At 29.0% G+C, this 13,398-nt stretch overlaps 2 protein-coding genes across 3 annotated transcripts in view; one reads left to right on the top strand and one right to left on the bottom strand.

Annotated features, from left to right (window-relative positions):
• Window positions 1–5,029, top strand: part of LOC136083949 (uncharacterized) — a 150,704-nt gene extending 145,675 nt beyond the window's left edge. For both annotated transcript variants that reach the window (XM_065803906.1, XM_065803907.1), the window contains one exon: window positions 4,647–5,029. The gene's annotated coding sequence lies outside the window, so the exon portion shown is untranslated. The remainder of the gene's footprint in view (window positions 1–4,646) is intronic.
• Window positions 5,030–6,353: 1,324 nt separating this feature from the next.
• LOC136083425 (zinc finger MYM-type protein 1-like) lies at window positions 6,354–10,731 on the bottom strand. Its single transcript, XM_065802821.1, has 7 exons — window positions 10,533–10,731; window positions 10,319–10,380; window positions 9,413–9,529; window positions 8,895–9,021; window positions 8,205–8,584; window positions 6,806–8,132; window positions 6,354–6,709 (listed from the first exon to the last, which is right to left on the bottom strand). The coding sequence occupies exons 1-7, from the start codon at window positions 10,666–10,668 to the stop codon at window positions 6,354–6,356; spliced, it is 2,505 nt and encodes an 834-aa protein (XP_065658893.1). The 5' UTR covers window positions 10,669–10,731.
• Window positions 10,732–13,398: the final 2,667 nt, after the last annotated feature.

Below are 13,398 nucleotides of genomic sequence, written 5' to 3'. Positions count from 1 at the left end.
CCTAAATTGAAAACTCGTGTACCTTAACCATAAATATAATAATTTTACAATCTGTCATACAAAACACAAACGTATAAACCTTAACCTTATAGCACGAGTTTTTGTTTGAACTGACGTAATACTAACAGATAGACGCACTGGACCATAACATTTTACGCAAAAGCGCGATCTACAACAATACAGATTACCACAGCTTACGCGCTTATTCAAAAACGTGACATACGTAATGAATGAGAAGTTACAAAATTAAACGGAAAAACTCGAAAAAAAGATTTTTTGTAGAAAGGAAAAAAAGTAAAAGTTTAAAACAAAATTCAAAATTCAAAATTCAAAAAAAACAAAATTCCAAATAAAAGTCTAATTTGAGAACAAAGCTAAAAAAAGAAAAAAATAAGAAAAAGTAATAATCTTACGATTTCTTTTCCACACCAATTTGGCTATCGTATTGTTCATCTATTATTAGCGAATCAGTTTCGTCTTCATAAGACATTCCGTCATTTTCTTCTGAATAAAAAATTTCCTCAAAAGATATTCCAACATTTCAACGTCCCAAACGTTTTCTCGTTGGTTGGGTGGATCGTGCCTTTTCGGTTTTAAAATATTTTCTTTCTCTTTGATGCTGTCCCTTCTAGAATTAGTGTGAACACATCAACACAAATCTCGACACTGACGTTGTTAACTTCGGTTTCTACAATTTCATTGTTGATCTGCAATGCAGTAGTGTTTATATCGTAAGTTAAGACCGTCAACGTTTTGATAACGGGGTAACGGATTTATACTGGGGTTGTGCCAGTTCTTGATAATTACTATCACGTTACCAGTGAAAATGTCCTCTCCGTGGATCTTGCATTTTTGTAGATAAAAGGAATCAAACTCGCCTCGTCCTGCAGCAAGATGTTTGCCAAGCAGGATAATAGCGCTTTGGCAGCCATTCCTAAGGGTACCGATTGGAATGTTTTGAACCAATACATGAACCTTTTGTACATACTTTTGTTGAAATTTTAAAACAATGCCTTTAATTTCTAATTCTTTTTCCAGAAAAGATTTTAGATGAGGAGTTGTTTATAACAGCAAACTCGAAGAGCTTGTTTGAGTAGTGCCTTGTGACTCCCCAAACATTACTTAGAAACTTTTTTCTGCCAAGCTAGAGAGAAAATCATTAATGGAACAGTTTAAATCTCCATACCGACAAACAAGCACGTTTAAATTGTCGATATCAGACTTTGAGTTGAAAATACCGAGATTGCTTTTCGTTTGGACAGCCGTGTTTCCATAAGAGAGAACGCCAGCATAACTTTTAGCCATTTAAGATAAAATTCCCACTCAATCGAAAAAGTCGTAATAAAAATAATCTTTAAAAAAACAATCAACAGCATAAAATCACTAGAAAGACTAAAAAGTTTCAGTGTGTGTTTTTTTCCGAAAACAAAATTACATTAAAAAATTACATTAAAAAAATTACATAAAACAAATTACATTTAACAAAATTACATTACAAAAAAAAATTACTATTAAAACAATCCATCAATACAAAAACTTAAGTATATTCAAGTATATATACAATTAGATATTCAATATAAGTTGAACAATTAACTTATTATACTAATACTTGAGGTATTACATTTATTGATTGCACTGAAAGAAATATGGGTAGCTAAAATCTGTAGCCGTTTTTCAAAACGCCTTGAGAGGCTCATTACATATTTCAAAAAAAACGCAATTAAAAAATAACTATTAGGAGAACCTCTTTGTAAAACATTTGAATAATTTTTTGTAATAATTCTTTGTGAAACATTTGATAATTTTTTCATTATTTTCGGAAAATATTTGTTCAATAATTTTTGTTATTTTATTTTTTATCGAAATTAACTTATTATGTATAAGAGCCAAATTTTTTATATATAATTTTTTTTATTTTTTGTATTTTCTTATCTTTAAAGGTTTTGTAACAAAATCTTTAAACTCATATATAAAATATGTATAAAAGCCAAATTTTTTGTATAAAATAAGAAAATCTTTAAAGAAAAGAACTCATGAATAAAACAAATTGAAAAATCAAAAAAACCCCTTCATTACTTTGAAACTATTTAATGAAAAATGTACTTGACAGATTTCCTCATTGCACACATGGGCTCAATAAGTGCAACAACAACAAAAACTTTACAATTTGTAATCATTAATAAAAAATCTGAAACTCTGTCTATGTGAGGACATAAACAAAAAGCGCATTGTTTAAAAAAATTAATTTTATTGACTTTTAAAAAAGTCAATAAAAATATTGCCTTATCAAATATTTTATTTTTATTTGCTTGCGCTTTTTGTTTTTGTCCTCACAAAGGTAGAGTTTCAGAGTTTTTGTTAATGATTAAAAATTGGAAAGTTTTTGTTGTTGTTGCACTTATTGAGCCCATGTGTGCAATGAGGAAATCTGTCAATTACATTTTTCATTAAATAGTTTTAAAGAAATGAAGGGGTTTTTTTGATTTTTCAATTTGTTTTATTCACGAGTTTATTCAAGATTTTGCGCATTTAAAAACATAAATCGCGGATAAGCTCATCCTTTTTTTACTTTTAATAACTGGCCCGTTAGCCTTGTTGTTTTCAATAATATTGTGGTAATATTATTGTTATTCAATAATATTCAATAATATTGTGGTAACTAATCAACTCATTAATGAACCAGTTAATATTAGGTGACCTTAGTAAGCAATCCAACTTTGAATTTATAAATGCTTAAGAATCAGGTCGAGAGCATGAAGTCACTATATATATAAAATGATACACTAAAACAATTTTTGTTAAAGACTTAATTACTCCGTTTTTAGAACCTGTATTTACTGCAGTGGTGTCACACGTTATAAAGGAAATTTTATGAAATAAATTGTGTACTGAAATAATATCATGTAACATGTTATAACCAAAAATTGCTTTTCTCTAATTTTTTAAAAGAAAATTTTTTTAAAAATATTACCCAAAATTTAGAAAATAATGTTGTTTGCCCATCAAAATGTAAGCACCACATTTCCTCAGAAGAGTCGATATAAGACCGAATTAAGCTTAATCATGCACGAGTGTTGTAGACAGTTTGTTTTGTTTGTACTGCGGATGTGAAAATTGGTTTCATACCCACCGCATTGAGTACAGCTTCAAACAATTGACTATAATTTGTTTTAAGTTTTTAGGTGGCAGATCTCGCAGATGTGTTATAATAGGCACAATACTGCACTGAGCTTTGCACCAATCGGAAGATTTCTGAAGGTTATAAAAGAGTTAGTCTTCCAGATTTTTAAATATCGCTTTTTGGTCAAATAATTTATCCAAGCTAATTATAACAATTGTACCAAAAGTACTTCATAATAGTACTTTGTGTTGATTTCATGAGAAGTTTATAATTTTGATTACTAAATTATTTATCTATTTATTATAATGAATAGGTACTTATAATACTGATCTTCTAATTTATTTGTACTTTTTATTGATTTAATAACTAATTTATAATTTTGAATAGCAGAATATTACCCGTAGGAAGTTTTCTTCCTCTTGGAGAAGAAGACTTTATTAAGAGGGAGACCCCACTGCAAAAGATGGAGACTTCCCAAAGACAGTGCCTCTATTGTGTTCACGATCTCAAACATTTAACTAACAACTCTGATTTTATATACTTTTTATATTTTAAGATGTGTTATAAAAGTATATATATATATATATATATATATATATATATATATATATATATATATGTATTACGAAGATCAAGTTAAACCAACATAAAACACTACCTAATCTTTTTTATTCACTCACGAGTTATGAGTTATAATGTTCCAAATAAGCGCACTCTTACCCATCGAAAATCATTATCTTACGTGTTTCGCAGTTACCAACTCTCCACTTTTACCACAACAGCTCTTTCTGTGCGTCAAAGACATTACCATTCATAAAAGCAATAATTACTTCTCCGTAAAGATCCCAGAATTTTTATCCTCGCTGATAAGAGAATCATGCAAAACACGTATGGGTTGTAGGAAAGCGTCAATTTTATATTTTTAAGAATCTATTTTGTTTTTCGATATGGAGATTTTTGTCTCGCAAAGATTTGTGTAAAATATCCTAATGATAATTAATATTTTGTGTTTCGTGTCACCGCCTTTTATTTCGTTTATATATATTTTTTCTTGGGTTATTTTTTCCCCGTGAAAGAGAAACATGAAAGGCTTTGCAAAGATGTTCCGAAAGTTCCGGTTTAAGATCTGCAAACCTTTTCTATTCTCTCTTCGGTTTTTGGTTTTCCATATCAGTGGGATGGGGTATTGTAATTTAATAATTTGTGTTATTTTATCCTCGCGTTTTTTGATAGATAACAATTTTATGTCCAATCCCATGGGTTGCTGTTTGATTATTGGCTCGTTTAAGGTTTTCCCAAATTGCTTAATTACTTTGCCTTAAGAATATGGGTCGTTTATTATGTTAATATTGAAGCTGTAGTAATACACATATTCTTAAGGATTAAGTGATTTAAGACTTGATTTTTATTATAAATTATTAACTTTTATAAATTATTCATTTTATTTCTTATTAATAACTGATTAACCGATTAATGAAATTTTCAAAATTAAATTATTTAATTTAGAAAGTAACATTATTTTTAGCTTCGAGATCCTCCGAGCTTCGAGTTCCCACGTTTCTTTACGAGTTTTACCAGCAAAACCAAAAGCCAAAACATCCTCACTTCCTCCTTGTTTTTACTTCAGGAAGACTTCTCCTCCAACTACGCTCCACCTGCCACGACTTCCTTAAATATGAATCGGCAAAAGCCTATCTCTCCCAAAGGTTGCAAATCCTATCACAAGACACCTATCAAAAAAGTTTCCTTGCCTACTATGTTGGAAGGACAAAGGAACAAACCTTAGACGACATCATCAAAAGAAAAAAAGAGGGGAAGACGAATTGGACATTAAGCCTCCGCAAATTAAAGCAGGCTTGCGAAATTGCAAAAAAACATATATATATAAAAAAAAAATCACTTGTGGCGCAGACTTATTTCTTTCATCAAACACCCTTTTATAACACCAACCTTAGACACATAGAACTTCAGAACCTTAGCTACATCTCGTCGGAAATTTCATTTTAATTCTGATAGTAACAACTAGAACAAAAAGCTAAATTAAAAGTGCCAAACCCCCTTAGCCTCTAACCCACTTAGTGTTAATTCCGGTTTAATCAAAAATGTACTATAATGTTATTTGTTTATATAATTATTTCTTATTTATTAAAAACCAATTAAAATATTATTTATCAATATAATCATCACTCACTCAATTCAATTTAACTCACTCACTAAAAAACATAAAGATACAAGGAAAAACATATACTAGGCGCAATAACTGATATGAAAAAAAATAAAACATCGCTAAGAAAAGCTGTATTCCAACATGGTGTTCCAGTCTCAACGCTCAAAGATCTCAAAATAACAACGACAAAAAACTCCACGGCTCAGTTACAACAACGTACTCTCAAATGAAACAGAAAGATTGATGGTGCATGTGGTCCAATTACTTGGTGACTGGGTTTATAGTTTAACCCGAAATTATATCCGAGAATTTGTATTCTACCTTAAATGCAAAGATCATTTGCACATATTCAAAAATGGCAAGCCTGGTAAAGACTTGTTTTATGCCTTTATGAAGAGAAAAGAAATTTTAACAAGAAAAGCGGATTCCTTAGCATTTAAAAAAGCCTCTAGCATTTAAAAAAGCAACATCAACTGGTAAAACTTCTAGGTCGTATATTTAGAATTGTGATGAAATAGATTTTTTGGGTGATTAATGCAAAGCAGACTTAGTGTGTCGAAAGTTCCTGACGTGCATTTAAACTTATTTGCAAAAATAAAAATATTTATGACAGGGGCGGAATGGGAAGGGTTCGGCCCACTATTCCAAGTTCATTAGCGGCCCTATTACTACAGGTCCAACCCCCCCCCCCCCCCAAAAAAAAAATGTTTACTCATATTGTGATTACGGGCCTTTATAAACTTTGTGGGTCGAAGGCCAAATTATCTTTTATACAAAATAATAATTACTGAATGTTATGAATATGTTAATGGTTTTTATACCATTATTATATTTATGTTGTTGTACAATATCTAAATAGTTGATATTGTCATCAACATAACTTTTGCTAAAATCTTGTATAAATTAGTATGAAAACATAACATAAATACATAATAATATAATCAATGTGATAAATTTGATACAACATAAAACATAATTAAACAAAATAAAAGTAATGATACTTTATGGCCTTATGCCCTTATAGGTAATTAGATAGTTAGGTACAGTTAATATAAATTGAAATATTTAATATTTTGACAACAGCGTAGACATTAACGGTGATGAACTCTTTACTATTTCAAGTATGTCTTCAAATTCAATTTCGTCTAAAATTTCTTTTTCAACTGTCATAAGGAGAAATGCTTCCAAGTGTTCGTTTCCAAGAGAAGAACGTAAACGATTTTTAATTATTTTCAATTTACTAAAAACACGCTCGCAATTTACTTGACTCACGGATAGTGTTAATACAAATTCTATGGCAGTAAAAAGATTAGAGTATAAAGGAGAATGCATATTAAGCGAATTAATTAGTTTGTGAACACACAAGAGACAAGAATCACGATTATGTCCATTATCATTTTCTCTCATAGACTTGTCACATCCTAAAAAAAAAAAGAATTACCTATTAAGTTTTTAGTTATACTTGTTTATACACCTAGGTTTAAGTTACAACCTACCTAAATTGTTTTTTATTTTACCTGTCCTGATATCAGTGGGAAGTTCATATAAATTATCATTAATCCCATCATCTTTTTCATGGCTATTGTCATCAGAGCTATCATATATTATACGATTGGATTTGTTCAGCGGTTGTTTAACACTATTGTAAATACTTGCAAAATGTTTTAATTCAGCAATTAACAATGGATGGTCTACTGACGCCAAAGTAGACAATTTTTGTAACGCTGACCCTGGAAGATCATCTGACTTCAAATCCTTAAAATGTTTTGGTAAAAGATATTGCATGTCAACAATTAAACTTGTATTATTTATAAATCTCTCTGACAGGCTAGTTTTTAGTTGATCAATAATACACAGGAATACTTCAACCTTAAATTTTTGTTTGGGATTTATTGGTGCTTCATCGCTACATATTTCGTCAAACGTTCGCTTTGTACGTCTTATTCTGTTTTGCTTAAACTCAGATTCGACAATTATATCTTCAGGTAATTTAACAGTTGTTAACTTGGTATTCATATCCGAACAAAATTTTTCTGATTCTGACATAACATCATCAAAATTAATTTTATCTATTTCTTTAATAGTTGTATTGACCATTTCCCATGCAGCAAGGAGGTCTAAATTTTTAGTTTGTAAATAAGTTGACGTAGAACCAACAGTAAAAAATATTTTTAAAAATACATGAGCTGTACATATGGTTTTAAAATTGCATAAATTTTCTATTAAAGACGAGGCCTCGGATGAAGACTTTGGATCAAATTTACTTGATGTGGTAACAAAGTTAAGAGAACTAAGAACAACTGGATATAAATAGTCAGCACCACTGAAAACCCATTTTAATGCATTTTCTCGTGACCACCATTGGGTTTCACCAATTTTTTGAAGTTTTCTTAATTTATTCTGACCAGTTCCTAGTTGTTCCTGTTGTTCTTTCCAAACATTCATTCTTTTGTAAGAGTCTGAGAAGAATGTTGATAGACGATTCAATAATCCAAATAGTTTAATAGCATCTTTATTATCACAAGTATCACAAATGCATAAATTCAAAATATGTGCATAACACCATATGTAAATACTGTTTTCATTTTCTTTTTTTATGTACGCATAAAGTCCATTGAAATCTCCTCGCATATTAGCAGCACCATCAAAAGACTCACCAACAATGTTTTTAAAATTAATCGAATGGTCATCAAAACATTTTTTTAATAATTCATACATGCCTTTTCCAGAAGAATTTTTTACTTCTAATACAGCAAAGAGACGTTCCTTTACTTCAGATTTAAATACATATCGTATACAAACAGCAGCTTGGTCTGTAGACCCCATATCTTGTGTGCTGTCTACCTATGAACAAAATATTTAAAATATGTATTATATACACATATAGAAAAAAAATATAAATTTCAAATAACATACTTGTATACTAAATTGTTTATATCCCAATTCATCTTTAATTTTTCTTATTATTAACTCTAATATAGCTAAGATAACTCTATTAACTGTATTCTTAGAGAGCATTGTTACTAAAGATCCTCTTCCTTTAGAATTATTAGAAATATTTTCTTTGCGCTTTTTACTACTTTCAATTGCAACTGTCAAATAGTCATTTAAAATTGAATCTCGCTTGGCTGTAAACTTTAAGAGTTCTAAAAAGTTTCCTCTATTATAGTTAATATTCTCACAGTTAATATTATATAAAGATTCAGATGAACCTGAACCTCTATAAGGGAGATTTTGTTTCCCCAAAAGCTTAACAATTTCAAAAACTTGCTCTAAAACATGAATACGTTCAAGTGCTTGTTTTTTTTTAAATTCATCATATTTATATTTACAGAATTTTCAATTATTGGATGCTAAAATATATGCTTCCACAGCTAAATCATGAAATTGACTATTTTCATGTGATTCAATGGTGGCATATATATTTTTGAAATTTGTACATCCAGAACAAAAATTACTAGCTGAAGAACTGAATACCATGCAAATTGTGCAATAAACAGCTTCTACATTATTATTGCCTTTACATTTTACAGTCAACCATTTTCTTGGTATTAAATTACCTTTTAGGTCTGTTCGATTATATATTCTGTGAAGAGACCAAGCTACATTTTCTAAAAAACTTAGGTTGACAAGGGTGAATTGTATTAACAAACTCCAATTTTTGAACCACGGTTAAATTTTTAGGATTTGTCGGAAATTTTAAATCAACTTGTATAGTATAACCATAATTTTCCTACAAAAAAAAAAATCTCATATAAATTTAATGGGTAAACTATCTAATTAAAATGGCAATAAGTAAATGTCCTCACAATAAGAATGTCAGTTGTTGATGTACAAACCGAAATAAAATCAGAACCAGTTTTTCAATACTGCTATTCATAATACCTGTCTCAATATCTATAATACTATTGATATTATATTAGACCGTATAATAATATCTTCTACCTAATGCGATCAAACAATTAGAAACATAAGTTTTTTTTTATTTTATAGTCTACAAGACTACAGCACAAATTTATTTAAAAGTATTAGTTTTTTTAAATATCTTTGTGTACATTTTTTTTTTATTTACATTTTATATATTTTAATATGGTATATAAGATACTTTAATACTTTGTACTCACACTAGAAAATGTAGGATTTTTCGTTTCATCAGATTCTATTACTAATTCCAAACTTTTTTCGTTGATGTTTAAGTTATTGGAATTATGCACAGTAGATGTACTAGTACATACAGGATCCTGTAAAGATAATTCCAATATAAGTTATTTTGAATAAGAAACATAAGTTATTTTATTCTATAGTCTACAACACAATATTAAAATAAAAGTGTATAGCTAGGTTTTTATAAAAAATACCTATGTGTAAATTTTTTCTTTATTTACATTTAATATATTTTAATGTGGTAGTCAGTCTTGTTAAGAATACTTTTCAAATGTATTTGAATATAAATACAAATACTTTTTAAAAATATTCAAAATACTTAACAAATATTTTTTTTTAGTTCAACAAATTGCATATTATAAATGTTGTTTTTATTAATAAATATTAATATAGAATATATAATTAACACGATATGCAAATGTATAGATATTTAAACTTATTTATAAATGTTTCAATGACTAAATATAATTCTTTAATAAGTAGTAAGTACAAGTGTCCCGTATGCCATGGAAGAGAGGAGCAGATGGGGGTTTAAGTCATTTTGTTATCTGCTTGTGTTTTGGGAAACCTTATTTATAAATTCTCATAAGTCAAAACTATTAACATTAAATAATAATACTTTAGAAACAAAATTAAAATTAGTATATTACGAAAAATTGGTAATTGGAATTTCGAGTTGAACACTAGAATAAAAGTATTTAGTATTCTCGAATAAAAATACAAAACAAAGTATTTTTTAAATATTTAAAAATACACGGGTTGAAAGAATTTGAAACGTATTTAAAATACAAAAAAAGTATTTAAATACAAGTATTCGAATACTTAACAAGACTGGTGGTAGGTATATAATATACTTTAATACTTACACTTGAAAATATAGGATTATTTGTTTTTATTTCGAATTCCGATGTATCATCATTAAAGTTATCTAAAAATGTTAATGCAATATAAATTAAAATAGGTACTTAAGAACTTAAGGTACTTCATGTCTTCATATATATTTATTATTTATATACATATACTATCTATAATCTATAACATACCCACTCAGAATTGAATTATATAAACTCATAAACTTACCACTTCGTGTATTGATAGTTGAACAAAATTGTAATTTCTTTTGTTTTGGATGACTTCCTGCTGCTTTCAGTTCGGCAATTCGTTTATCTCTAATTTTTTCCGCTCCTCCTTTACGATTAGTTTTAACTTTATTCATTTTTATTTTTTAGAATTGACTATTAGTCCGTAGTCGTATCTTATATTATACTCGTTAGGTTAATGCACCTATTGTACTTTACGGTAAATGTACGACGAACAGTATAGGTAATACTCAACAACAAATTATTATTAAGTTAATAATTGTTCCGGCAGTTGTAGTCAGTTTCTTCCTGATATGCACCACCACGGTACCACCCACTGACCACAACCACACACACACACACACACACACACACACACACACACACACACAATATATTGTTCGCATTTATTTATAGATTATTGATACGTAAATACGTTGCTATCGTTGGCGTATATTGATATTGTCATATAATTATGATATAATACCGATATCCGATAAGACGATAACGTTCGCAGAAACAAAATATTTTTGTTTGTTTTGAATTTTGATGTCTATTTATATTTTAATATTTTATACTATGTGTCTATGTGTTAACGGGAAACGGCCACGTATAATATAACAATAATTTATATTATATTATAAATTATAATAAAAGATAATAAAAAAAAATGGCAAATATAAAATTATAGATATCTTTGCTTGAGGCCCAAAACTTTTAAACAGGTACCGGCCCACTGTGCTATAGAATAGTGGCACACCGGGCCAGTCCGCTACTGATTTATGATACTGAAAACAGATGTTGCAGCGCTGATGGGCGTTTTGCACCACTATTTGTGATATGCAAAGCCAAAAGAAACTTTTGTCCTGACTGGGCAAGAGCTGGTCCAGCTGGCAACAAATATTCAATTATAAAATTAGGTTGGATGGAGCACAATACATTTATTGAATGGCTGAAAGAAGCATTTATTCCTGAAACTGAGAAAATTGATGGTATTTATATTTTAGTATTAGATTGGCTAAAGTAACAACTCACATAACTTTGGAAGCGGTAATACTGTGCAAAAAGCACAATATAATCTTAATTTGACTACCAGAACTACTTTACATATTCTACAACCATAGGATAGAGGTGTCTGTTGTTATGTCAAACAACAATGGAAAGAAATTCTTATAAAGTATTACAAAAACTCAGACTCAATTTAGATTTTGAATCTTTGTAATACTTTTGATTTTAAACAAAATTTTCAACCTTTCTTCAAACTGCTGTACGAGAGTGGTAAATGTTTTACACGCCTGCATGCAATCGCTGGTTTTCAATACACTGGCTTATTTCCACTTGATAAAAACAACATAAATCATAAGACGTTAGCAATCACACAAACGTTTAATCCACCTTCATCAACTTTAGCAGCCACCGCAGCACCTAGCATCTTGCTCAGACACAGCTTCATCAAAGGAAGCCGTAAAAGTTGCTAAACTCAACGCAAAGCGTAGGCTCTCTATGCCAAGTACTCAAATGCCTTCGCATAACAATGCTGAGCAACCTCAGAAAAACAATACTAAAGTACAAGCTGCAGTAAACTATTAAAGGTTGTAAAATGTACAGAGTGTAGAGTACAGATCTTTTTTCTTTACATTTAATATTTTCAATAACTTTATTTTTTTTTTTTTATAACATATACTTTTAATACCGTAAGTAGTTTTTTATTACTTATCTAATAAAAAAAAAAGGAAAAATAAAAAATAAAAAAAGTTTTTAATTTTGATTGATAAGTTTTTTTAATTTTTTATTGATAAGTGTGCGGTATCACCCGGTTTTACTCTAAAACATTTAAAAACATTTTTAAAACTCTTTTTTAGAATTTTCGTGTTTATAAAAACAGTTTGAAAACACTACATCGACTACTAAAAAAAATCTATAATCCCAAGACTTTTGGAAGTCACCCATTTAATTTATATTGTTAAATCCATATATAAAAAGCAGGTGCGGAAACATGCATTTTTCACTAATTATGGGCCCAAACTATAGCTGTATAACAACAGCTTATTGTTTTTTACAAAGGAAAAAGTTTTTATAAGTAAAAAGTACCAGCAGCCAACCATAAGTAAAAAATTTCCATCCCATGGTTTCGATTTTTTCTCTGTCCGTTTCCGAGATAAGGCTTTTAACGGATTTTATCAATGTAAAACAAAACAAAAACTTCAAACATCAACCAAATAACAAATAGGGTGTGTCATTGGTTATGATTTTTTTGAAAAAAAAGGTATTAACAAAAACCCGGGATAAAAAAGACTTGCGTACAACTAATTTAAAACTAAAGCCAAAAATAAAAATAAAAAAAATTATGTCAAGCTACCGAGAATTGTGTTTTAAATTTGCATATTTATGAAAAGATAGCAATCCATAAAGAATACAATAATAAAAATTAAAATAACCGAATTTAACGTTTTAAGATTTAATTGAGAACTTGAAAGTTGTAATTAAGAAAAGTAAGATGTAATTGAGAAACGCAACATGTACTTTGGAAGTCGCAATATGTATTTAAGAAACACAACATGTAATTAAGAAATTTTAAAATGTAATTGAGAAACTCAACGTGTAAATAAGAAATCGCAATATGTAATTTGAAAAATAAAAGTTGTAATATGTTGTAAATTAGTTGTAATTAGTAGTAAAAAATTGTAATAAAAAAATCGTCATGTAAATGAGAATGCTTTATTTGTAATTGCGAATTCAATGTAAGCTTAAAGGTCATTTTAAAGGTATTTTTGGACATGTATTTTAATGCACCAGCAATACAGTAATACAGTAATGGAATTGAAAGATCCTTCCCAGCTAGCACACATACATTGATAAAACGTTAG

Source organism: Hydra vulgaris, chromosome 08 (assembly GCF_038396675.1).
Source record: "Hydra vulgaris chromosome 08, alternate assembly HydraT2T_AEP".
Lineage (NCBI taxonomy): Eukaryota > Metazoa > Cnidaria > Hydrozoa > Anthoathecata > Hydridae > Hydra > Hydra vulgaris.
Note: the sequence above shows the minus strand (reverse complement) of the source record. Positions and strands in the feature narration are given on the sequence as shown.

Coding starts and splice junctions, on each gene's coding strand:
- LOC136083425 (XM_065802821.1), bottom strand. CDS start 10,668: ATGAATAAAGTTAAAACTAATCGTAAAGGAGGAGCGGAAAAAATTAGA. Junction 10,381..10,532: donor AACTATCAATACACGAAGTG/GTAAGTTTATGA, acceptor TAACATTTTTAG/ATAACTTTAATGATGATACA. Junction 9,022..9,412: donor AAAATCCTACATTTTCTAGT/GTGAGTACAAAG, acceptor TTTTTTTTGTAG/GAAAATTATGGTTATACTAT.